This window comes from Xenopus laevis, chromosome 6S, assembly GCF_017654675.1.
Source record: "Xenopus laevis strain J_2021 chromosome 6S, Xenopus_laevis_v10.1, whole genome shotgun sequence".
NCBI classification, from domain to species: Eukaryota; Metazoa; Chordata; class Amphibia; order Anura; family Pipidae; genus Xenopus; species Xenopus laevis.
The window spans coordinates 132,600-160,428 of record NC_054382.1 but is presented as its reverse complement, the minus strand read 5'-3'; the positions used below and the strand labels follow the sequence as shown (position 1 = coordinate 160,428).

The following is a 27,829-nucleotide window of genomic DNA, read 5'->3' as shown; positions in this document are numbered from 1 at the left end:
ATGTGACAGGGACATTAGAGTGTAAGCTCACTGGGGCAGGGACTGATGGGAATGTGACAGGGACATTAGATTGTAAGCTCAATGGGGCAGGGACTGATGAGAATGTGACAGGGACATTAGAGTGTAAGCTCAATGGGGCAGGGACTGATGAGAATGTGACAGGGACATTAGAGTGTAAGCTCAATGGGGCAGGGACTGATGAGAATCTGACAGGGACATTAGAGTGTAAGCTCACTGGGGCAGGGACTGATGAGAATGTGACAGGGACATTAGATTGTAAGCTCACTGGGGCAGGGACTGATGAGAATGTGACAGGGACATTAGAGTGTAAGCTCAATGGGGCAGGGACTGATGAGAATCTGACAGGGACATTAGAGTGTAAGCTCACTGGGGCAGGGACTGATGAGAATGTGACAGGGACATTAGAGTGTAAGCTCAATGGGACAGGGACTGATGAGAATGTGACAGGGACATTAGAGTGTAAGCTCACTGGGGCAGGACTGATAGATATAATGTGAGTAGAAGGCAGTGGAAGATATATTTAAACAGTGACAGTAAGAAGGTGTTGGGGTTCAGCACAGGCAGAGACACTAGAGCTCCTCCCCTCCAGCTGTCCATACAGTGTTCTCTATAGATAAACAGCTGATGCAAACAGACCAATTACACAGGGACTCATTGCAGCACCTCCTCCCCCACACACTCACCAACATGAGTCTCATCCCACTCTCCCCTGAGGTTTCCCCCTCACCCTCCTCAGGAACTGGCGCCACAACCCCTTCCCCTCAGTGCGACTGACTCTCAGCTCCCAGCAGCCTCTCCTGCCCACACGCACTGACTCGCACTCTCCGCCCACGGCCACACACCAATCAGTGTTGGGAGAGAGCGGTGCATTTTGGGTACAGGAGGCTCTTCACGTGCCTCTCCCAATCATGTGATCTGCCGGCAGCGTCACGTGTTCACTGTACTGTTCTGACTCGCTGTCCGGAATGGGAGGTGAGACACCTGCTCTCTACACTAGCCCCTCCCCCGCCTGCCCGGCCCTAAGTAGCCCCTCCCCTACCTGGAACTCTATTAACATTAGCACCGCCCCCGCCCAGGTTTGTCCTGTTTATTTCTCCCCTCCACATCTGCCTACATTAACCCCTCCCCTGCCCATCACTCTATTAGCATTAACCCCTCCCCAGCTTATCAGTTTATTAGCATTAACCCCTCCCCTGCTTATCACTCTATTAGAATTAGCTCCTCCCCTGCTTATCACTTTATTAGCAGTAACCCCTCCCCTGCCCATCACTCTATTTGCATTAGCTCCTCCCCTGCTTATCACTCTATTAGCATTTACCCCTCCCCTGCTCATAACTCTATTATCATTAATGCCTCCCCTGCGCATCACTCTATTAGAATATCACTTTATTAACATTAACTCCTCCCCTGCCCATGACTCTGTTAGCATTAAATCCCTTCTTTGCCCATAACAATTAGCATTGACTCTTCCTCTGTCCATAAATCTATTGACATGAACCCCTCCCCTGCCCATCACTCTATTAGCATTAACTCCTCCCCTGCCTACAACACTATTAGCATTAACTCCTCCCCTGCCCATCACTCTATTAGCATTAACTCCTCCCCTGCCTACAACACTATTAGCATTAACCCCTCCCCTGCCCATCACTCTATTAGCATTAACTCCTCCCCTGCCTACAACACTATTAGCATTAACTCCTCCACTGCCCATCATTCTATTGGCATTAACTCCTCCCCTGCCTACAACACTATTAGCATTAACTCCTCCCATTCCTACACTGCCCATGCCCCACAGCTTTGCCCACATTAACTTCTCCTAGACAGATGCTTTAGTTATCTAATGTTAGCTCCTCCCCATAAGTGCTGACATCATTATTCCCTCCCTACTCTCTCTGCTCATGCTCACATTACACAGGCCCTTTCCTATACCTGCACAGCACATACTATATACTGAGTACTTTGTTTATTAGGGGTACTCAGTATATGCAGGGTATTTAGTATATTAGGGGTACAGGGTTCAATAGGGTTCCATAGTATTCAGGGGTACATATTACATTCAGGGCCACTTAGAATATTAGGGGTACAGGGGATATTAGGGGTGAATAGGATATTAGGGGTGCATAGTATATGCAAGGTACTTAGTATTTTAGTGGTGCATAGTATATGGATGGTACTTAGTATATTAGGTGTACAGGATATATCTGGGGTGTATAGGATATTAGGAGTACTTTTAGTGGTACAGAGTATATTACGAGTGCATTGGATATTAGGGATATGAAGTATATTAAGGGTGCATAAGATATTAGGGGTACTCAGTATATTAAGGTCACGGAGTTCATTAGGGGTGCATAGGATATTAGGGGTATTCAGTATATAGGATAGGATAGGGCTGCTGAGTATATTCAGGGTGCATAGGATATTAGTTGTACTTTGTATGCACCATACATAATATTTGTGGTACACAGTATATTAGGTGTATGGAGTTTTTTCGGGGCGCAATGGATATTAGGGTATTCAGTATATAAGGGGTGCATAGGATATTAGGGGTACTCAGTATATATGGGGTATTCAGTATATAAGGGGTGCATAGGATATTAGGGGTGCTCAGTATATTCTATAATATCTTCTCTGATTGGCTGAGAGCTGCTCCTGTCAGCATGGGACATGCCAATAGCCATCAGGGTTGGTAGACTTGGCCCAAACAGAGGCAAGCATGTCATTTCTCTTCCCTCCTCTTTCCTACAGGTTATGTTGTGGCAGCTCCTCCCACTGCGCCGTGCTGACAAGGAGAATGGCTGATATAAGGCTTTGCCCCCAGCTCACTCCCTGAGACCCTTCCTGACGGGTGATGCCCTGTCCTCCTTTTGCAATGAACAGATCCAAGGTTTCCTCTGACATACACGAGATTGTGTCGTCCGCCATCCAGAGTGTGAGTAGGCCCCGCCCAATCATAATGATACTTCTGTGTGGGACAGGGGCAGAACATGGGGTTGCCAAGTAAAAGAGGGGAAACTTTGCTTAGCGCTCATAGCAACCTTTCCTACACTTTCTCTCGTTATTGTCACTGCACTCGCCCACTTACTGTCCTCACTATGCTCACTGCTCCCAGCCTGTAACTGCTGTCTGGTTGCTATGGGTAACTGCTCACATTATTCTCACTGCATTGTGCCTGTAACTGCTATCTGGTTGCTATGGGTAACTGCTCACATTACTCTCACTGCATTGTGCCTGTAACTGCTATCTGGTTGCTATGGGTAACTGCTCACATTATTCTCACTGCATTGTGCCTGTAACTGCTGTCTGGTTGCTATGGGTAACTGCTCACATTATTCTCACTGCATTGTGCATGTAACTGCTGTCTGGTCGCTATGGGTAACTGCTCACATTATTCTCACTGCATTGTGCCTGTAACTGCTGTCTGGTTGCTATGGGTAACTGCTCACATTATTCTCACTGCATTGTGCATGTAACTGCTGTCTGGTCGCTATGAGAACTGCTCACATTATTCTTATTCTATCTTGTCACCAGCTCCTGCAAGGAAAGACACCCCTTTATTAACTGTACTGGGGGAGGGGAAGAGATTCCAACTCCTGCTCTAGAGAAACTCTTAGTTACCCCTAGTTACCCTAGCAGCTGTGCGATTGGTCTGTGGGGTATAATGGGATATACTTTAGGGGCAATGTGGGATATACTGTAGGGGCAATGTGGGATATAATGGGATATACAGTAGGGGCAATGTGGGATATAGTGGGATATACTGTAGGGGCAATGTGGGATATAATGGGATATACTGTAGGGGCAATTTGGGATATAATGGGATATATTGTAGGGGCAATGTGGGATATAATGGGATATACTGTAGGGGCAATGTGGGATATAATGGGATATACTGTAGGGGCAATGTGGGATATAGTGGGATATACTGTAGGGGCAATGTGGGATATAGTGGGATATACTGTAGGGACAATGTGGGATATAATGGGATATACTGTAGGGGCAATGTGGGATATAGTGGGATATACTGTAGGGGCAATGTGGGATATAGTGGGATATACTGTAGGGGCAATGTGGGATATAGTGGGATATACTGTAGGGACAATGTGGGATATAATGGGATATACTGTAGGGGCAATGTGGGATATAGTGGGATATACTGTAGGGGCAATGTGGGATATAATGGGATATACTGTAGGGGCAATGTGGGATATAATGGGATATACTGTAGGGGCAATGTGAGATATAGTGGGATATACTGTAGGGGCAATGTGGGATATAATGGGATATACTGTAGGGACAATGTGGGATATAGTGGGATATACTGTAGGGGCAATGTGGGATATAGTGGGATATACTGTAGGGGCAATGTGGGATATAATGGGATATACTGTAGGGGCAATGTGGGATATAATGGGATATACTGTAGGGGCAATGTGGGATATAATGGGATATACTGTAGGGGCAATGTGGGATATAATGGGATATACTGTAGGGGGCAATGTGGGATATAGTGGGGATATACTGTAGGGGCAATGTGGGATATAATGGCATATACTGTAGGGACAATGTGGGATATAATGGGATATACTGTAGGGCCAATGTGGATATAGTGGGGATATACTGTAGGGGCAATGTGGGATATAATGGCAATATACTGTAGGGGCAATGTGGGATATAATGGGATATACTGTAGGGGCAATGTGGGATATAGTGGGATATACTGTAGGGGCAATGTGGGATATAATGGCATATACTGTAGGGACAATGTGGGATATAATGGGATATACTGTAGGGGCAATGTGGGATATAGTGGGATATACTGTATGGGCAATGTGGGATATAATGGCATATACTGTAGGGGCAATGTGGGATATAGTGGGATATACTGTAGGGGCAATGTGGGATATAATGGGATATACTGTAGGGGCAATGTGGGATATAATGGGATATACTGTAGGGGCAATGTGGGATATAATGGGATATACTGTAGGGGCAATGTGGGATATAATGGCATATACTGTAGGGGCAATGTGGGATATAATGGCATATACTGTAGGGGCAATGTGGGATATAATGGGATATACTATAGGGGCAATGTGGGATATAGTGGGATATACTGTAGGGGCAATGTGGGATATAATGGGATATACTGTAGGGGCAATGTTGGATATAATGGGATATACTGTAGGGGCAATGTGGGATATAATGGCATATACTGTAGGGGCAATGTGGGATATAATGGCATATACTGTAGGGGCAATGTGAGATATAGTGGGATATACTGTAGGGGCAATGTGGGATATAATGGGATATACTGTAGGGGCAATGTGGGATATAATGGGATATACTGTAGGGGCAATGTGGGATATAGTGGGATATACTGTAGGGGCAATGTGGGATATAATGGGATATACTGTAGGGGCAATGTGGGATATAATGGGATATACTGTAGGGGCAATGTGGGATATAATGGAATATACTGTAGGGGCAATGTGGGATATAATGGGATATACTGTAGGGGCAATGTGGGATATAGTGGGATATACTGTAGGGGCAATGTGGGATATAATGGCATATACTTTTAGGGTGCAATGTGGGATATAATGGCATATACTTTTGGGGTGCAATGTGGGATATAATGGGATATACTGTAGGGGCAATGTGGGATATAATGGGATATACTGTAGGGGCAATGTGGGATATAGAGGGATATACTGTAGGGACAATGTGGGATATAATGGGATATACTGTAGGGGCAATGTGGGATATAGTGGGATATACTGTAGGGGCAATGTGGGATATAATGGGATATACTGTAGGGGCAATGTGGGATATACTGTAGGGGCAATGTGGGATATAATGGGATATACTGTAGGGGCAATGTGGGATATAGTGGGATATACTGTAGGGGTAATGTGGGATATAGTGGGATATACTGTAGGGGCAATGTGGGATATAGTGGGATATACTGTAGGGACAATGTGGGATATAATGGGATATACTGTAGGGGCAATGTGGGATATAGTGGGATATACTGTAGGGGCAATGTGGGATATAATGGGATATACTGTAGGGGCAATGTGGGATATAGTGGGATATACTGTAGGGGCAATGTGGGATATAATGGGATATACTGTAGGGGCAATGTGGGATATAATGGGATATACTGTAGGGGCAATGTGGGATATAATGGCATATACTGTAGGGGCAATGTGGGATATAATGGCATATACTGTAGGGGCAATGTGGGATATAATGGGATATACTGTAGGGGCAATGTGGGATATAAGGGGATATACTGTAGGGGCAATGTGGGATATAGTGGGATATACTGTAGGGGCAATGTGGGATATAATGGGATATACTGTAGGGGCAATGTGGGATATAATGGGATATACAGTAGGGACAATGTGGGATATAATGGGATATACTGTAGGGACAATGTGGGATATAATGGGATATACTTTAGGGGCAATGTGGGATATAATGGGATATACTGTAGGGACAATGTGGGATATAGTGGGATATACTGTAGGGGCAATGTGGGATATAATGGGATATACTGTAGGGGCAATGTGGGATATAGTGGGATATACTGTAGGGGCAATGTGGGATATAATGGGATATACTGTAGGGGTGCTGCCCAATTAACAGTTGGGGTAAGGCTGCTGTTACTGGATGGTGTAAAATCCCATTAGCTGTTCCTGATACATCACTAGGGATATGTGAGTCTGGATCCTGTACCTGAGATATCTCAGCCAGACCTGATAATGACCCCCCCCCCCCAGTGTATTATCAGTGTTTCCTCGTGAGGCAACTTCGGGCGAGTTCGGAAAACGAACCGCCGCGTGTGATTAGCGCAGGCATTTTTTTCATTTTAGCCGGCGCAGAGTGAGGTAAGGCATTTGGTGAGATTGGTCGCCGCAAAGACGAGGCGATTAGTCGCCAAATGACCAAATCTCCCCAAAACACCCAGTGGGGCCTTACCCTTATTGACATGCAGGACAGGACCTCAGACAGCAAACGGTTAAGCTCTGCTTTGCTTCTGGGGAATGTGGGCCTGGCAGGGAAAGGGTGTGCCCTGATTGGCTGAGTGTTATGTCTAATATCATGCTGGGAGGCACCATTGTGTCCCATATAGTCCCTCCCTATTCATTTCCTCTTCCTGCAGGTGAGTCGGCACTAGGGTGGGAGGAGTTAATGGGACAGATCCTGATCTCTGATTGGCTGGCATTAAATTGAGTGTCACGACCTTGAGTAAAGTGTATGTAACTGTATTGTAACTATGTCTGCCTATGTGTTTCGTCCTGCCCCCGGTGGTAGAAATGTTGTGCCATTGCCCTGGTGCCCAGATGTGAGTGAGTTGTGGGCAGGTGAATGTGTAACCTGGAGAGTATGTCATTGTGTTGGTACAGTTCTACTGGGGCACATTGTCACACCTTGTATACTGGGGGGGGGTAGAGTGCAGTGTTCCGTGCATTTAACCTGCCGTGTATCCCCAGAACAACATGTGTCCCCAGTATTGTGCCCCCCAATACTGACACTCATTTGTTTCCACTTTATTAAATGGCCCCCGTGTTTGTCCCGTATCAGTTGCACTGACAGCCCCTCATGAACAACACCCTGCACCCTGCTATTGCCAGCTCCAGAATGAAGTAGCCGGGAGTTTGTTATTTAACAGAGCGAGGGGGGAGGGGCTGCATGTGGCACTTACTACTGACAGTCAGTGAGTCTTTATAACTCAGGGGACAGGGGGTATGAGGGTCCCAGGGTGCAACTACTGGAGGGTAAGGGGGGGTATCACATGACTATTGGATCCAATTACAGTGTGAGCTGCAGCTTGATGCATCACTTCCATTGCTGGCTACTGTGTGCAAATGCTGTTGCCACATTGGCTCTCTTTAATTATTGGACCACCAGGTGTCTCTCTTAGGCTAACCACACTGGCTTGCACCACATTAACACTCCCTTTTCCACCATCACACAATTAGGATTCTATATGATAATCAAAAAACAATTCTCTATACTCATTCTATTTAAAGAGTATGTTTATTCATTGTATTAAAATATACAACAATAACCCCACACGGGCTCCATAGCATGAGTATTGAGTAATATTTTTTCAGTATAATGTTTTACCTCTTTTTGGTCCCTAGAGGTCTCTGTCATGCTACATTTTGTATTATATATTTAACATAAGGTTCTGTAGCCAACATACTTTTGTATTATTCTATATGATAACACTAGGACCCTATATGATATCACTAGGAATCTGTGTAATACAATTAGGGTTTTATATGATACCACTAGGACCCTATATGATATCACTAGGACCCTGTGTAATACAATTAGGGTTTTATATGATACCACTAGGACCCTATATGATACCACTAGGACCCTATATGATATCACTAGGACCCTGTGTAATACAATTAGGGTTCTATATGATACCACTAGGACCCTATATGATATCACTAGGACCCTGTCAGTGAGTCTTTATAACTCAGGGGACAGGGGGTATGAGGGTGCCAGGGTGCAACTACTGCAGGGTAAGGGGGGGGGGGTATCACATGACTGTTGGATCTAATTACAGTGTAAGCTACATATAGGGTTCTATATGATACCACTAGGACCCTATATGATACAACTAGGACCTTGTGTAATACAATTAGGGTTCTATATGATACCCTTTCAATAATAAAAATTAATTAGATATCTAGGAGTCTTGTAGTTCACCTTTTCAGCCGGTTCTTGGTATCCATTCCCCCCCTCAGATATGGCATATATATATCAGTATAGTTTATGGAAATGAACCAACGCTTACAGCTTATGGGTAGACAACAAAGATAAATGCCAAATATGATGTACGGTAGTACTTTTCAACCTTGTTGGGACCCCTTTCCGTGAACTAACACTGTACAAGGAAAGTGCTCTTTTTTCTTCCTCCTTACAGGATGGTATGCCTTATGGCCCCCTCCAAGCCTTGTCAATCTCTTCATGGGCTGGTTGGAGGAGAACTACCCCCAAGGACGTGGTTCTCCTTCCAACAGCCTATGAAGAGATTGACATACTTAGGCGCAAACAGCCATTCCATGCCCCTGTAGGTAATATGTCCTCCGGAACATGGTGAATGTGAGTATAATTTTTATTTCTTGGATTGTTTAATAAAAGGTTTTACACCATTTTAAGCATATTTTATAGAGTTACTGGGGATTTGGAGAACACCGACACTATCTAAAGGTCTGCAGTACTAATTACATGTTTGTAAGTTCCCATCTAGACATATTAAAAAAACCCAAGGCAGCACGGTTTGGAGGGGGCCATAAGGCATACCATCCTGTAAGGTGGAAGAAAAAAGAGCACTTCCCTTGTAGAGTGAGTACTCGTAGGAATGGCTGGCTGGTAGAGCTCTCCTGGCACCCTGGTTCTCTTCAGCTTGAGACCACCAGAGTTGCTACTGGTACACTATACGTAGGAGTTGTATTACATTTGCATGTGAAACTTTGTCAATATTTAAAGTTGTTAGTGAAACATGGATACAGTGTGTATGTCCTTGTGTTCCAGCAGTGTACTCAATGATAAGCTCTACAATGTCACCTCTTCTTCTCTTTACCAAATCTCCTCCCTCTACCCTGACGACCCACCTAATCTCCCTATTGCATTGGGCCATCCCCCAAATAAATACACAAGGGGGGTTGTGGGAGCACCCGCATTGCTAAGTAAAAATATATAGAAGTATAAGGGAAAGTGCTACTGGCATATCCAAATGGGTCAGTGCACATTCCCTGGGCCCCTGTCTAAGTAATTCAGTAGATATGCAAATGCATGTGTTAACAGGGGTTTTTAGTTGCAAAGTTATAATCATAAAGTTGAAAAGACACCATACCACGTCAAGGTAAACCCCATATGGCGGTCCCTAACTTGTTTACCTACCAGTCATAGTATTGAGGATCCTGTGTCTCTCTGCATAATAGCATTAGTAAAGTAAAAAGTAAAAGTCTGCTGAACCTTGGTTTCTGGAGGGCTAAATCCTCCCCCGTTGCTGAATTGCAGCTTTAGACAGGGGCCCAGGGAATGTGCACTGACCCATTTGGATATGCCAGTAGCACTTCCCTTATACTTCTATATATTTTTACTTAGCAATGCGGGTGCTCCCGCAACCCCCCTTGTGTATTTTTTCATCCCCCAAATAAACCTTTCCCTCTCGGTCACTGGCACACATTCTTCTTTTGTGCAATGACTCAGGTAACAGAAGCTCAGCAATTATTCTCCCTTTAACCTTCTACTCTTTATCCACCATTTGTTTCTAGAACCCCAACTACTGCTCCCCAGTAGCTGTCATACCTACCCAAGCCTGCCTATCTGATACAAGTATCTACTGCCACATAGCCCCATAATAGCCTGCTGGACACCTCAGTGCCCTCCATCCATAATCATAGTCAGCCATTGACTTTATCTCCCCATGCTCCCAATCATTTCTCACTTCTTCCAACTCCCATTTCTTTCTCTCCATCTTTCTTCTTCTCACTAATTCTCCCCTCTCTGTCTTACAGTCATGTCACCTTTCAAGTCTTGAGTCTTTCAAGTCACGTGTCTTTTTCATACTGAGTCTTTTACAACTTCTCCATCCTCTCCTGTCTGGCAATATTCTCATAAAAAGTCTCTCAAAACTCTCATCTCACACTGAGCCTCCCACAGTTTTGCAATTTTCTCTGTCTTTCCTTCATGTCCTGCACCTCTTCTTCATATGCTCTTCCTATCACCTTCTCTAACTGTGAGACACTCACTTTCCACTCTTTTTCTCTCCATCACCTTCTAGCCCCTCACTGCTTCACATATCTATCCTTCTCATTAGCATCTCTGTGATTGTCTTACTGCTTCTCCCCATCATCTCGCTTTGTGGGTACTTTGCTAACTCTTCCCTCTCTCTTCTCTCCAGCCAGCATCGGAAGGTGCCTCGTTGCCCTCCCAGCATTATGAGGATGAGGGGGATGTGATCCAGGCACTCAAGATTGAACGATTTGAGGAGATTTTGCAGGAGATCCACCCCAGGAGCCCTACAGAGCTGGGCAAAAGCTACAGTGAGGAGGACTTCCAATGTGAGTAGCAGAAAATGTGAGTGGACAGACGTGAGTGTGAATGAGGTTTCATAGACCAAACAGACTGGAGTGTGAGACCCGGGAGCACAGAAACGAGTGAGTGAGTGATTGGGGGTACACATGATGTGAGCGAGGGATCACACAGACATGAATATAAGTGAGGGTGCAGGTGAGTATGAGTGAGTGCACTCTCTGTGTTTCTACCTTAGCTCACCGGCAGTCCTCCCATCACATACACCACCCACTGTCCTGCCACCTTCCCCCTGAACCCTGTAGCAGGGATGGACACAAACACAAGAGGTGGCGGGAAAGCAAGAGGCAGGTATTTGCCCCCGGAGATAGCGCTGGAACTATCCAGGAGGGAGAGGAAGATGAAGATGAGCAGAACACAGAGGGAGATAAAACTTCAGAGGAAGGCACAGACACAGGGGGCATACAGGTAAGTGGGACGTTGGTGTGTGTGTTCCTGGGGTACATGAGGTCAACACACAAACAACTATTCTAGAGTAATGTCTAGCATGGTGTAGACAGGGGACACAGTGATGAATAGGTGCCAGACACAGTGGCACGTAGTGTTTAGAAGTAGCACTCTCTTTGGTTGTTTGGATAATTGGTCCCATATATGAAGACTGATGTTGGTGGGAAGGATGTTATTACTGAGTAGTAGATAAAACAAAGCCATGGGCAAATCTGACAAATGGGGGTAGCTTAGGTTCTTGGGGAACCACCTACCTTTTTACTTGGGACATTTCTTCATGGGGCTTTAGAGAGATCATCTATTGGGCATGTCTCCAGCTCCACCAAAGGGCACAACCAACATCGAAGAGTGGATTGAGTTTGTCTACTTGGACTGTATGTGGGAGTTGTATTGCTCATATGAAATAGAATGAAGTAATACTGACCAATCACAACTGGAGCAATTGTCACAGAAGGCTTCACGAGCCATCAGCCAACAAGGTCTCCTGCTTATTGCTTATTGCACGAGGCATCAATTATCACATTAGTTCATGTAGGGTATATTAGGGGGCACCGTTTCTCACACTGGTGAATTGTAGGGTAAATTAAGGGTTCCCAGTTTTTATTGGTGTAATAGTTTCTCAGAGTGAGTATGTCTTTAGCAGTAACTCTCTGTCTTTCTCTGGGTTCTAGTTCTTCCTGCTGGATGAGAGTAAGACTGACAGCAACACAGCCCTGACACTGACCACAATAACCCAGGGCAAAATTAGTGAGGATGGAAGTTTTCAAGGGTAAGACGGGGCAAGTGACATATTTGCATTAAGAGACTTAGAGTGGGACTGAGTAAAGTTGGGGTAAGGGAGGCAGGGACAAGTCTGGGTAGGGTTCTGGTAAAAGATGGTGTGGAGTTACCCCTAGGAGACTCGTCAGCAGGTAACTCTCAAATGCTTTATTGAAAAGAGTGGTAGAAATATGTGAACTGAATGTAACTATTGGTGACTTGATAACAGTGGCATAAATAACGCATCCCAACAGATGTATTACAAAATAGCAGCAACACCAATTTACAATCTACATGTCAGTCTCTTTGGATGGTTATTAGGGAGTTTAATCTTGCTTCATCTGGTGATAATGGTGACTAGAGGTGTAGTTCTAACCAGCGGCCACAGGGGGCAGCAAGCACTTTCACTCTGACCTGTAATCCAGCACATGTACAGGCTGCACAGTGTAGTACCACAGAGAACACAGTATAGTACCACAGAGAACACAGTATAGTACCACAGAGAACACAGTATAGTACCACAGAGAACACAGTATAGTCCCACAGAGAACACAGTATAGTACCATAGAGAACACAGTATAGTACCACAGAGAACACAGTATAGTCCCACAGAGAACACAGTATAGTACCATAGAGAACACGGTATAGTACCACAGAGAACACAGGGTAGTACCATAGAGAACACAGTATAGTACCACAGAGAACACAGTATAGTACCACAGAGAACACGGTAAAGTACCACAGAGAACACTGTATAGTATCATAGAGAACACAGTATAGTACCATAGAGAACAAAATGTAGTACCATAGAGAACACAGTGTAGTACCATAGAGAACACGGTATAGTACCACAGAGAACACGGTATATTACCATAGAGAACACGGTATAGTACTACAGAGAACACAGTATAGTCCCACAGTCTCTCCTCAAGATGTGCCAAGCACAGGGTAGTTCAATGTGTGGGCACAGACTGGACACAGTCACATTGGGTGCTGGTAGTAGAAATACCAGTGGGTGATATGGAGATGAAGACCAGGGGAAATGCAGCACTTTGCTATTATTCTGCTCTCACACAGGGAAGATGTGTGATTTATGGAGCAGCCCATTACTGACACTGACTTGAATAACCAACAGTTCCCACTGTCACACTCTTATGAGTCTTCCTCAGTCTCTCTGTGCCAACAACTCCTCCCACTTCCTTTCTCAGGGAGAAGTCACTTCCTGATTGTCTTTCCCCACCCTCAGTGACATCCTCTCACTGGGATTGGCTATTTGAACAGGGATGACAGTTCCTGACAGGCAATGGCTAGAATTGTTGAGTTCAGTGATTAGGTGATGTGACTCTGTCCATATAAACTTCACAGATGGCGAGCCAAACTGGGTAGGGTTGGGGTAAGAAGATAGAGAGACAAACTGGGTAGGGTTGGGGTAAGAACATGGGGAGCCAAACTGGGTTGGGTAAGTAGATAGAGAGACAAACTGGGTAGGGTGTGGTAAGAAGACAAGGAGAAAACTGGGTTGGGTTGGGGTAAGAAGATAGAGAGACAAACTGGGTAGGGTTGGGGTAAGAAGATGGGGAGCCAAACTGGGTAGGGTGTGGTAAGAAGACAAGGAGAAAACTGGGTTGGGTTGGGGTAATAAGATGGGGAGCCAAACTGAGTAGGGCCTATGTCTGCTGTGGGGACCATAAAACTGATTGTGTATGTGAGAAAACTTGCTCAACAGGATGTAGGCAAGTTGGGGGTTTATCACAACATCTTGGCAGTTGGGAGGGTTTCTGTGGGGGCAGGTGAGAACCCAGGATAAAAGAACACTAGACAACATGTGAGGAGCTGGGCAGCAGAGAGGGAGCTGGGCAGCTGAGAGGAGGCAGCTAGAGAGCTGGAGGAGCCTGGGACAAGACATGTGAGGAATGAAGACCAGAGGGGAAGGCAGAGATGAAGCCGAACTCTATTCCCCTACCTTTTTGGTAACAACAATGTAGACTTGTGTAATGTGTAACTGTAAATAGTGTCATTTTTGTTTAGTCTAAGTGTAATCATTTATGTAGAACAATCAATTGATTATTTTACAATACATCACTTTACTATACGCTCATTGGTGTGGATTCATTGTCTGCTTGCTCAAAAGAACCAGAAACCCTAGTAAGTGGGTTGAGGTATATTATTAATATTGATATAATTTATGTTAATGATGATATAATATATATAGAAACTTATACAAGGAGAAAACTGGGTTGGGTTGGGGTAATAAGATGGGGAGCCAAACTGAGTAGGGTTGGGTAAGTAGATAGAGAGACACACTGGGTAGGGTGTGTCTAAGAAGACAGGGAGACAAATTGGGTAGGGTTGGGGTAAGAATAAGTTGGAATAAGAGGGATAGGAATGGGACTGGTTAAAGTTTGGGCATGAGGGACAGGAGTCATACTGGGCAGGGTTACAATAAATGGAGAAGGTTAGAATAAGGAAGGGGCAGGTTTGGAATAAGGGGGTCAGGCTGGGACTGGGTAAGGTTGGGGTACAATAGACAGGGTTAGGGTTAACCCTAATTTATAATGTTGGGGTAGGGGGACATGAGTGAGACTGAGTAAGACTTGGGCGTAAAAAGTGGGACTTGATGATCCTATGGGTAGAGAGAAGTTGGGTAGCCTTGTGTTTGATAAAATATTCCATTATCTGCTCAAGCTCCATCATCTATTTTGCATTCTGTCTAAAGAACAAAAGTGCGATCTGGCAGTGCCCCTTGTGGGGATGGAGTTAGTGCTCCCCGTCATTCTCATCGAACACCCCCCAACCACCGCAGCTACAGTCTAACAGAGCGTCGCCGGATTGGCAGCATGACCCACCCTGAGGAAACCCATTACCAACAAGTGCCAACTGATGAAACAGAAGCCGAGACATTGGTATCCGCCGACCTGGACTACATGAAAAGTGAGTAGGAAGTGAGTAGGGAGAGAGGATAATCACAATAATTAAGACAGTAGGGAGAAAGATAGAGGAAGAGCAAGGAGGACATGGGTCAGTGAGGTGAAGGAGCAGCAGAGGGAGGGGGTATGTAATAAACAGTGAGTAAAAGAGGAGAAGAATGATCTACACTGTGAGAAAGAGAGGAGTAACTAGTATGTGGGATGGAATAGACAAGTGGGTGAGAGAAAGGAGTAAGAGGAAGATGAGTTTGTCACTGAGATAAGTATCAGAAGAATACACGGGAGTGTATAGGAACAGGGAAGGAGTGAGTAGGAAAATTAGATAATGGATAAATACGCTGTGAGTGTGATTAAAGAGACAGGGCCTCGTACACTTCTGTGAGTATAACTCCTTGGTTTGATTGCACCCAGCTGCAATTCCTAAGCCAATTAGGGATATACAAAGGGGAACTGATTTACAAACAGAAGAGCTAAATTGCACTTGCCAATAGCAACCCATCATTTTGGAACAATATACTACAAGTTGGAACATGAAAGCAAAGACCTGATTGGTTGCTTATGACAACTACACAACAAAGCTATGCTTGTAATTTAGCTGTAGTGAGTGAGTGAGGGTTTAGTAGGGAAAGGGGGCATGTAGGGGTTTACAGTACAATGGGGGAGGCAGGATTTGTGACATACAGAGTAGATAAGTAGGCAAACAAGATACTCTATGGGTAAGTGAGTGAGACAGGTAGAGTTGTGGGTAGTGTGAAAGGTTTAGGATATATTTGGCAAAATAGTTGGTTACATAGAGAAGAAAGGACTAGTATGAAATATACCGACAATAAGTGCAGGAGTTGTGAGTAAAATACACAGTGTCGATCAGAGTAGAGAAGTGAGTTGAACACAAGTGAGTGAAATATGATTCAAAAGGAATAGAGTAGGAGTGAGTAGGGAGAGAGGATATAGTGTCTATACATATAAATAAATGTTATTAATGAGTGACAGAGTAGTGAGTAAATCTATGGTACATTGGGAATATAAAATGAGTAAGTAAAAGAGGAGAAGTGAAACATTGTTATTCTAGGACCAGAAAAATAAATTAAAAAGATGAAATAAAAGAGGAGTAGGCGTGAGTAGGGAGAGAGTAAAAAGAAGGGAGAGTTATGGGACATGCGAGGTAAGGCATGAGTGGGAATATAATAGAGGAAGGAGTGAGTAGAGAGAGATGAGAATTAAAACAATACTCCTAGTGTATTATTAATATATATCTCCAACCAGAATCTTCTTATTGTCCTCTTTAGGTCACCGGTTTGAGGACCTTCCCGCTGTCCGCAGACATCTTGTACGCAAAAATAAAGGGCAAGTAGTTCATATCAATAAAGAGCATCGTGAGAGACAACCCCATCGGAAAAACGTGACACTTCAACCTCATGAGGTAGAAACATGTCATAATGTGCCATGCAATGATACTCCTTCCCCAGGTACAACAGTAATCCCGTTTTTCTCGTTAGGATAATAACCCATTTTCTACCACCAAGCCTGCACTTCCCTAATCCCCAAATCACCTTCCCTCTACCCTAGGTGTTTGTGGAGCTCAATGAGCTCATCTTGGACAAGCACCAGGAGCTGCAATGGAAGGAGACAGCTCGTTGGATAAAATTTGAGGAAGATGTTGAAGCAGAAACTGACCAATGGGGAAAGCCCCACGTGGCCTCTCTCAGCTTCCGTAGTCTGTTAGAACTCAGGCGGACATTATCACATGGTGAGTGGATGACATCAGTAGATGAGGGCAGATTGTTTGGGGGGAGGGTTATGGACCAAGCAAGGTTAATTTGGTGGCATTGTTAGATGCCATGTGCAATAGGCTAGCTGAGACTGATATTGAGTTGTGATGGTGGAGTCTAAAGAAGACGTTTGTTGTGTAGAGAGATGTTGTAAAGATGGTTGATACAGTGGGTAAATTCTTTAGAAGTTGTTTTGTAGGTGAAATACAGTATAGTGAAGGTGGTTACTGTGGGGTGATTCTTGAAAAGGTGCTGGCTACTGTGGGTGTTCTTTTTTTGAAAGGTGGTGAGTTGGGGAGATGGTACTTGTGTGGGCAGGTCTTTGCTAGTGGGCTGAAGTCTCGAGTAGGTGGTTTTATTGTGTGAGATGGTTTTTATGGTGAGTCTTGAGAAAGTTGTTGTTATTGTTGGAGGAATTTTAAGGAGGTTGTTGTTTGTGAGGGTGAAGTCTTCAGAACATGCTTACTAATGTCTGTGTTTACTTGAGAAGGTGGTTGTGAGGGGAGATATTGGCAAGGTGGTTGCTAGTTTTGACAGAGTATGTCTGATTAAGTGAAGTCGATATGAACCGGGCATAGTTTCCACTCCAGCATTGTTCGGTCCTCAGGTGCTGTACTGTTGGATCTGGATCAGAGAACCCTCCCCGGAATAGCCCATCAAGTGGTGGAACAAATGATCATCAGTGACCAAATCAAGGCTGAGGATCGAGCCAATGTACTGAGAGCTCTTCTTCTTAAACACAGGTAAATACTCCTTGTATAAATCCTGTAGATGTCTTACTCTTCCTAAGTCACTGAGGTGTTTTACAGACAAAATATATCTATATATCTATATATCTATATCTATATATATATATATATATATATATATATATATATATATATATATATATATATATATATATATGACCCCGGTATCTGAAGTATACAGCAATAGCGGCACAGAGGATTGAGAGGATTGTTGCAAAATGGTTCCCCCTGTAACCCTTAGTACAGGTATGTGACCTATTATCCAGAATGTTTAGGACCTGGGGCTTTCCTTGTAACGGATCTTTCTGCAATTTTCATGCCTCAAGTATACTACAAAATCATGTAAACATTAAATAAACCCAATAGGCTGGTTCTGCTTCCAGTAAGGATACATTCTATCATAGTTTGGATCAAGTTCAAGATACTGTTTTATTATTAAAGAGAAAAAAATAATTATTTTTAAAACTCTGGATTATTTAGATAAAATTGAGTCTATGGGAGACAGCATTTCCATAATTCTCAGCTTTCTGGATAATGGGTTACTGGATAACAGATCCCATACCTGTAATGTAACAATGACTTTATTAGCTACATAGTACAGCCAATAACCTCATCATTTTCCAACTAACCACAAGATGCCCTTAGTAACCCTATTCACAATGCGCTCCAAGTAACCTTATCATTATGCCCTCCGGTTCTTAGTATCCTGATGCACTCTGTAACCTTATCATGATTCCATCAAGTTCTTACTATCCTGATTCCCTCAATAACATTTGATTCCCTCAGGTTCTTACTATCCTGATGCCCTCAGTAAAGTTATCATGATGCCCTCAGGTTCTTACTATCCCAGTGCCCTTAGAATCCTTATCATGATGCCCTCAGGTTCTTACTATCCTGATGCCCTCAGAATCCTTATCATGATTCCCTTAGGTTCTTTCTATCCTTATGCCCTCAGTAACTTTATCATGATGGCCTCAGGTTCTTACTATACTGATGCCCTCAGAAACCTTATCATGGTTTTATCAGGTCCTTACTATCCTGATGTCCTCAGTAACCTTATCATGATTCCCTCAGGTTCCTACTATCCTGATTCCCTCAGTAAACTTATCATGATGCCCTCATGTTCTTACTATCCTGATGCCCTCAGATTCCTTATCACAATGCCCTCAGGTTCTAGCTATCCTGATGCCCTCAGAATTCTTATCATGATTCCCTTAGGTTCTTACTATCCTGATGCCCCCAGTAACCTTATCATGATTTCCTCAGGTTCTTACTATCCTGATTCCCTAAGTAAACTTATCATGATGCCCTCAGGTTCTTACTATCCTGATGCCCTCAGAATCCTTATCATGATTCCCTTAGGTTCTTACTATCCTGATGCCTTCAGTAACCTTATCATGATTCCCTTAGGTTCTTACTATCCTGATTCCTTCAGTAAACTTATCATGATGCCCTCATGTTCTTACTATCCTGATGCCCCCATTAACCTTATTATGATTCCCTCAGGTTCTTACTATCCTGATTCCCTCAGTAAACTTATCATGATGCCCTCAGGTTCTTACTATCCTGATGCCCTCAGAATCCTTATCATGATTCACTTAGTTTCTTGCTATCCTGATGCTCCCATTAACCTTATTATGATGCCCTCATGTTCTTACTATCCCGATGCCCTCAGTAAACATATCATGATGCCCTCATGTTCTTACTATCTTCTGAATTCTTCAGATCCTTATCATAATGCCTTCAGTAACCTTATCATGATGCCTTTAGATTCTTACTGATGCTCTCAGAACCCTTATAATGATTCCCTTAGGTTCTTATTATCCTAAAACTCTCGTAATACTTATAATGATGCCCTCAGTAACCTTATCATTGTTTTCAGTGACAGCCAGATTCCTGACCTGATCTTTGCCACACCATCAAGTTTGGGTACATATAGACTATTTATTTGTCTTACAGTCACCCTAGCGATGAGAAGGACTCTTCCTTTTCCCGTAATATCTCTGCGGCCAGTCTTGGCTCCCTTCTTGGACACCACAGTACAAATCATGTATCACAACACAGTGAGCCCAACCTGACTGACCCCCTAATGGGGGGAGATCCTGGCAATCAGGAGACCAAGATAGACACTGAGCGAGAGGTGAGAGTGCAGTCCATTTGGTACTGGGGGATGGGGGCTGGCTTTAGGGTGGAGTCAGTGTTTTCTAACTAGTGACAAACTGAACAAAAACATAACTCCATCAAGTTCAACTCTTATCTCAAAATTCCTGGGATGATTTCTTGGATGATTTCTGGGATGATTTGCAGATAACTGAGCCCCTGATATTTCATGGCAAATAGTACAGAGACAACAGATCAGAGTCCAGGAAAAGGACAACAAAGAGTGTAAAGGTTATGTGTCTGCTAAAAAGAAGGGATCCCAGATAGGCAGGGGTAAAGATGAGTGGAGGGTGCCCCACTTTGTGACATAATGCCCGGGGGGAGGCAAATATTGCAACAATAACATTCCTTAGTGTAAAATTGCACAGAATTTTGGCGCTTCCCCTACAGAACATAATGTCATTAAAAGATTCTGAAAATCCTGAGAAATCTCTGTACAAGAGACAGCCAAGAGTCAGTGTCAGACTGGGATACCAGGGGCCCACCCAAAACCTTATACTAGGGGCCCACCCAAAAACCTTATACTAGGGGCCCACCATAAAACCTTAGACCAGAGGCCCACTCTCAGTACTATTATTCTTTATCTCCTCAATCAACCTCTATTTTCCAAGTCTCTTTTCTTTACACACTATAATCAATTATTCCATCTATTTAGCTTCTTTGTTCTCATAGAAATAGGGAATGACCATGAAATAGGCCAAAAGTTTAGCAGCATGAGGGCCCACTGACACCTTGGGCCACCGGTAGTTTTCCTGGTATCCCTGTGGGCCAGTCCGACACTGCCGAGAGTCAATATTGGGTGCTGGGATCTTCGGACCCTCAAGTGCATTAAATACTGACCCATTGGTTCTGTAGTGGAAATCATCCCATGGGCTCAGGAATACTCTCCAAATTCAGTGTCTGGGAACCCAGTTGCACCCACTGCACAAATGCAAGTTGCACCTCTACCATGCAAAGAAAAACCCATAAAAACCTGATCCAGAACCACCAGTGCCTTCTCTGGGCCCAAACTCCGAGTGGGAATACTGTGATTTGACCAATTAAAATGTGAGATTTTTGTTATAGAAAAGAAAGTAAGAAAAAGTACATTAGTGCACATAGTATGGGGAGCTGGTCCATTTGTGATGGTATGTGGGTACATTAGTGCACACAACACGGGTGTCACGAACGGCACCCTAAATCCAGAACCAGTGCTAGGCTCCCCGGTATCAGCTCTTGCTTCTGCCTTTAACAGCTGCCTTTCACCTCAGGAGGAGCCCTCGGCTAATGCCACCAGGTCTTACTAAGAGAGGAACAAAGCTACAGGTTCTGAATGAGCAAAGGGGCACGACCATCTCACCAGGATACTGGATGCAAGTACACAGCGTGGAAGACAGGCCAGACAACACAGCATGGAACAGGCAGACTGGGCCAGCACAAGCAGAGTTAGAATAGTCTTAGACAGGCCGGAATCAGGATTGGAGAGTGTAGAATAGTCAGACAGGCAAGAGTTCAGGATAAACAGCCAGGCAAGGGTCAGGATTCAGAGTTCAGAATAGTCAGGCAAGACAAGGGTCAATAACCAGAAGATCAACAGTAATCACTTAGAAGTAGCATCGGGAACAACCTAAATTGAACCTAACAACGGGCAATGTGTTTTATTACAAAGCCCCTTTAAATAGTTAGAATTTCGCGCCATTGTGTGATGACGTCATCACGCCTGCGCATAAACCCGGAAGCACGTGGCCGCACGCACCATAAGGGAACTGGCGCTGGAAGAAGACGGCAGCACACGGAGGGCGTCCCCGCCACCCACTAGACCCCCAGGGTGAGTCCTTACAATGGGGAGCTGGTACATCTGTGATGATATGGGGTACATTAGTGCACAACAGGGGGAGCTGGCACATTTGGGAAGGCACCATTAATGCTGAACCATATATACAGGTTTTGGGTAACATATAGTGCCATCCAGGGTAGGCGGGGCTTATTTCAGTAAGACAACCCTATTCTGCATATATGACACTAGCATGGCTTCCACGTAAAAGAGTCTGGGTGCTACAGCAGCCCTCTGTCTGCACCCCAGACCTGAAACCATTCGGTGCATTATGAAGGGAAAGACACAAAAGGGACCCGGAACCGTTGAGCAGCTGAAATCCTGTATCAGACAAGAATGGGTCAAAACTCCCGCAGTTGGGCTCCTCACTTCCCAGTGGTTACAGAGTGTTGGGAAAAGAAGATGGGGTGCAGCACAGTGGGAAACATTACCCTCTCCCCCAATTTTTTGTAAACCTGTTGCCGTCATTAAATGCAAAATGAGCTGAGATTTCTGAGGAAACAATAACATTTCTCAGTTTCAGCATCTGATCTATTTGCCATGAAATATTGGGGTTCACTGATTTGCAAATCACCCCATTCTTTTCTTATTTATATTTTACTCAGTCTCCCAACTAATTTGGAAACAGGGTTGTATTAGTACAGGACTCCCGTTATGTGCTGCTCCCACAACTGAAGAACTGGGGGCCCCAGTAAATACCAACCCATGTGGGGCACCCATGTTGTGCATAGTTGCATAGTGCCTGAGGCTGTGCCCAAGGGGAGTGCAGGGAAAATATGTCACCCCAAAACATGGGATTTACATACTGGCAGTCACAGACACAGTGCATTGTGGGAAAGCCATGGAGATTTTTGCTCTTTGTTCCTTGTTGTCAGTCTGTTGTGGGTGTTGAGATGAGAGATAAGGCACCTTGGCGCTGTCTGTGCCCAGCACTATAACACATATATATATATATATATATATACTCACATTCATTCCCATTGCGTCTCCCCTTTATACACAGAGAGAGTCGATCCCTTCCCTCCACTCTATCCAGCGCTCAAAGTCTAAGCACGAGCTGAAGCTTTTGGAGAAGATTCCGGAGAATGCAGAGGCCAGCGTGGTGCTAGTAGGTGAGTCCCCTGAGCTGGGTTAAGTCCTGCCCATTAATGTTCCACATATGGAAGGAATGTCATCCAATGCCCTTGTCCAGCCTTGCACCTCTTATTCCCAAGTGTACTTTTAGCAACACCCTGCTATATGTGAGGCTGATGTCCAGTATTGAGGGCACTCACCCACCCACTGCAGTTTGGATCTCTATACAGGGACAGTGTACAGCGATTAAAAGCTGGGCCTGTACTAAAATGTGCTGTCTCTTGTTCTTTTCATTCCTTCTCCTACCTACTGGCAGTGAGCTCCTTCTCACCCTACTAATCTAGTCCTTTTTATTCTGTAGCAGTCTGCTCCTCATCCTCCCACATCCATGTACATGATCATTGTCCTCACAGAGGTGTCTACTTTCCTTTATATGTAGATAGACTGCTGAGTCTTGTCCTGATCAGTGCTGGGCCATTCATCATCATCATCATTTATTTATATAGGGCAGTCAAGATACGCAGTGCTTTAAAATTCATCTCCACAGATCCAGGTTAGGGAGGTCATACTTGGTTACGGTACTAACACTGGTTATGACATCACATTTAGAAACATGGAGACATAATTCAGCATTATTTACTCATTGAATAATCTTGTCCCCCATGGAAATGTTAGCAGGCAGAAGTGGCAAATGCTCTCCAGATTTGGGCAGACAAGGTGGGTTATGTAGGATCTCCGCAATATCACAGGCTCAACACAGAAGCCAATTATATTAGATATTTGTAGCAGTCTACAATGGCAGGACATCCCATTTCACCCCCATAACAGGAGTATCTGTAGGCTTTTTGGATTGGTCCAGTAATGTTACTGAACTGAGTAACCTCTATTTGTCCTTGTCAGACTCCCTTAGGTCTTCTTGTGGTACAGTAATGATGCCAACTGAGCCATCTTTCTGCATAATGTCATTTCTGAGAATGGCCAACTGGAAAAGAGAAAAAACAGTTTGTTATAGACAATGAGATATTTGAAATGGTCAGTGTCATTTTTGATTTAGGGAGAAGATTAACATAATCTATCCAGGGCAACTCACTATCAAATATTTGTTATCTCCTCCCATACTGTCAGGCACCCCCTCATCCTAATAACAGGGATCTCTTCAACATCCTACTAATCACCTACTTATTGATTTCCTTCCACTATATGCCTCAACATATTGTCATAGATCTCCTCCTCATCATAGTGTCAGACATCTCCAGATCCTGCTAATCTCCTACTCTGCTCCTCATCATACATTCAGGGATCTCCTCCTCAATGTCCTCTTAGCAAAATCCTCACCCTAATATCCTGCTCAACCTGCTCTTCTTCTCACCATACTATCAGAGATATCCTCCTTATCCTAATGTCAAGAATTTTCTGCCGTTTCAACTAATCTCTCCCTTAACCTACTCTGCTCCTCATCATACTGTCACAGATCTCCTCATCATTATCCTGTTAGTGATCTCCTTACCCCAGTAATCTCCTCCTGAACCTGCTCTTCTTCGACACCTTTACTGTTGGTATTTAGGGTCTCACGTGTATCTACTTGTTTCCCCCAAGGCTGTGTAGAGTTTCTGGAGCAGCCCACAATGGCGTTTGTAAGGCTGCAGGAGGCGGTGGAGCTGGACTCCGTGTTGGAGGTTCCTATTCCTGTGCGTTTCCTGTTTGTACTGCTGGGGCCAAGTACATCAAATCTGGATTATCATGAGATTGGCCGATCCATATCAACACTGATGTCTGACAAGGTGAGAAGGACACTAACTCCCAACTACTCTTCGTGTATCATTTGATCTTGGAGACTTTACTCATTGTGGGAATGACTTGGACTCTCCAATGATCTTGTGCCCCTGTGCCAAATTTCTTTCCCGCTAATTATAATGATAGGCAGTTCATGGCAAATGCTCTCTAGTTATTTTATCTTCATTCCTTTTCATTCTTTTCTAGGGAAAATACAAATATTCACCACACCCGTAATGAAGGAGATTAGAGAAATTAGGAAGGAAGGGGAGGAGAGAGAGAGATTAGGAGGGAAAGGGGGAGAGAGATTAGTAAGGAAGGGGAGGAGAGAGAGTAGGAAGGAAATACAGGAAAAAGAAAGGTAAGGAGGGGAAGTTTAGCAAGGAAGGGGTGGGGAGAGAGATTAGGAAGAAGATGAGAGAGTAGGAAGGAAGGGGGAGATGAGAGAGATGAAGGAAGGGAAGGAGAGAGTAGGAAGGAAGAGGACAAGAGAGAGAGGTTAGGAGGGGAGGAGAGAGAGTAGAAAGGAAGGGGAGGAGAGAGAGTAGTAAGGAAGGGCAGGATAGATAAAGATTAGGAAGGAAGGGGTGGAGAGAAAGAGGTTAGGAGGGGAGGAGAGAGAGTAGGAAGGAAAAGGAGAAGAGAGAGAGAGATAGAGATAAGGAAGGGAAAAAGAGAGAGTTTGAAGTAAGGAGAGTGAGAGATTAGAAAGGAAGAGGAGAAGAGAGAGAGAGGTTAGGAAGGGAGGAGATAGAGTAGGAAGATATGGGAGGAGAGAGCATTTAGGAAAGAAGTGGAAGAGAGAGAGGTTATAAAGGAAGGAGGAGGAGGGAGAGAGTTTAGGAAGAAAGGGGAGGAAAGAGAAAGAGAGATTAGGAAGGAAGGGGAGGAGAGAGAGAGAGATTAGGAAGGAAGTGGAGGAGAGAGAGTAGAAAGGATGGGGAGGAAAAGATAGATTAGGAAGAAAGAGGAGGAGATAGAGTAGGAAGGAAGGGGAGGAGAGAGAGAGAGGTTAGGAGGGAAGGAGAGAGAGTAGGAAGGAAAGGGAGGAGAGAAATTAGGAAGGAAGGGTTAAAGAGAAAGTAGGAAGTAAGGAGAGTGAAAGATTAGGAAGGAAGGGGAGGAGAGAGAGTAGGAAGGAAGAGGAGGGGAGAGAGAGAGAGAGAGGTTAGGAGGGATGGACAGAGAGTAGGAAGAAAGAGAGAGAGAGAGAGAGTTTAGGAAGGAAGGGGAAAAGAGAGGAGAGAGATTAGGAAGGAAGGGTTAAAGAGAAAGTAGGAAGTAAGGAGAGTGAAAGATTAGGAAGGAAGGGGAGGAGAGAGAGTAGGAAGGAAGAGGAGGGGAGAGAGAGAGAGAGAGGTTAGGAGGGATGGACAGAGTGTAGGAAGTAAGGAGAGAGAGAGATTAGGAAGGAAGGGGAGGAGAGAGAGTAGGAAGGAAGAGGAGGGGAGAGAGAGAGAGAGAGAGGTTAGGAGGGATGGACAGAGAGTAGGAAGGAAGAGAGAGAGAGAGAGAGAGAGAGAGAGAGAGAGAGTGGGTTTAGGAAGGAAGGGTAAAAGAGAGAGTAGGAAGTAAGGAGAGTGAGAGATTAGGAAAGAAGGGGAGGAGAGAGAGATTAGGAAGAAAGGGAGGAAAGAGAGAGATTAGGAAGGAAGGGGAGGAGAGAGAGAGAGATTAGGAAGGAAGGGGAGGAGAGAGAGAGTAGGAAGGAAGGGGAGGAGAGAGAGAGAGATTATGAAGGAAGGGGAGGAGAGAGCGGTTAGAATGGAAGGGGTAGAAAGTGCAAGGATCTGTGGTCTCCTCCTAACCCAACTTTCAATGATCTCTCCCCATACTTTTGTCAGTGATCTCTTCCTCATCCTACTTCCAGTGATCACCTCCTTATCCTGTTTTCAGTGATCTCTTTATCCCACCTACGGTGATCTCCTGCTCATCCTGCTGCAGAATTTCTCCTTTTCCTTGTGAAGCTTTGTTCCCCATGTTGACTGTATTATTACCCCTCTCGTGTGTGTGTTTTGCCCCAAAGCTATTCCATGAGGCTGCCTACCTTGCTGATGAGCGGCAGGACCTTCTCAATGCCATCAATGAGTTCCTGGACTGCAGTGTTGTGCTGCCTCCTTCTGAGGTTATGGGGGAGGAACTTCTGCGCTCGGTGGCGCTGTTCCAGCGGGAGATGCTGAGGAGGCGGCAGGGGCAAGAGAAGAAGGTTTTGGAGGAACCCAGAGACATCCAGGACAAAGGTGCCAGATTTGCTCTTTTTATCTCCCCCCCCCAAAATGTTCTTTATGCTTATTCCTCCCCTACCTGACAACGTTTTCTAGCTCTTCTAAAGAAATTTGCAGCAGACAGTGGAGGAGATGATGACCCCCTGCGCAGGACAGGGAAACCTTTTGGGGGGCTTATTCGTGATATCCAGCGGCGGTACCCCAAATATGTCAGTGATTTCCGGGATGCACTGGATGCGCAGTGTATGGCTGCCGTCATCTTCATTTACTTTGCTGCTCTCTCTCCTGCCATCACGTTTGGGGGTCTCCTTGGTGAGTGAGCACTCTCATTATGGGTACCACTTGCACTTAGACACCCTCACTCCATTACACCCCTACTGGTACCTCCTTGCACTCACACTTAGACACCCTCACTCCATTACACCTGTACTGGTACCTCCTTACACTCACACTGAGACACCCTCACTCCATTATACCTGTACTAGTACCTCCTTGGACTCACACTGACACACCCTCACTCCATTACATCTGTACTAGTACCTCCTTACACTCACAATGACACACCCTCACTCCATTACACCCCTACTGGTACCTCCTTGCACTCACACTGACACACACTCACTCCATTATACCTATACTAGTACCTCCTTGCACTCACACTGACACACCCTCACTCCATTACACCTGTACTAGTACCTCCTTGCACTCACACTGACACACCCTCACTCCATTAAACCTGTACTAGTACCTCCTTGCCCTCACACTCACAAACCTTCACTCTATTACACCTGTACTAGTACCTCCTTGCACTCACACTGACACACCCTCACTCCATTAAACCTGTACTAGTACCTCCTTGCACTCACAGTGACACGTCCGCACTCCATTACACCTGTTCTAGTACCTCCTTGCACTCACAAACCTTCACTCTATTACACCTGTACTAGTACCTCCTTACACTCACACTGACACACCCTAACTCCAT

The 27,829-nt window shown here is 44.7% G+C and overlaps 1 protein-coding gene across 1 annotated transcript in view; it reads left to right on the top strand.

Moving 5' to 3' along the window:
* The first annotated feature begins 439 nt into the window (after positions 1–439).
* Positions 440–27,829, top strand: part of slc4a2.S (solute carrier family 4 (anion exchanger), member 2 S homeolog) — a 37,497-nt gene continuing 10,107 nt past the window's right edge. Inside the window, exons 1-14 of the mRNA XM_041567265.1 lie at positions 440–993; positions 2,767–2,950; positions 10,958–11,117; positions 11,327–11,556; positions 12,267–12,364; positions 15,071–15,285; positions 16,568–16,701; positions 16,848–17,028; positions 17,658–17,793; positions 19,759–19,939; positions 22,776–22,884; positions 24,443–24,627; positions 26,646–26,859; positions 26,941–27,156. Of these exons, the coding sequence (XP_041423199.1) occupies positions 2,870–2,950; positions 10,958–11,117; positions 11,327–11,556; positions 12,267–12,364; positions 15,071–15,285; positions 16,568–16,701; positions 16,848–17,028; positions 17,658–17,793; positions 19,759–19,939; positions 22,776–22,884; positions 24,443–24,627; positions 26,646–26,859; positions 26,941–27,156 (2,140 nt within the window). The 5' untranslated portion in view covers positions 440–993; positions 2,767–2,869. The remainder of the gene's footprint in view (positions 994–2,766; positions 2,951–10,957; positions 11,118–11,326; positions 11,557–12,266; positions 12,365–15,070; positions 15,286–16,567; positions 16,702–16,847; positions 17,029–17,657; positions 17,794–19,758; positions 19,940–22,775; positions 22,885–24,442; positions 24,628–26,645; positions 26,860–26,940; positions 27,157–27,829) is intronic.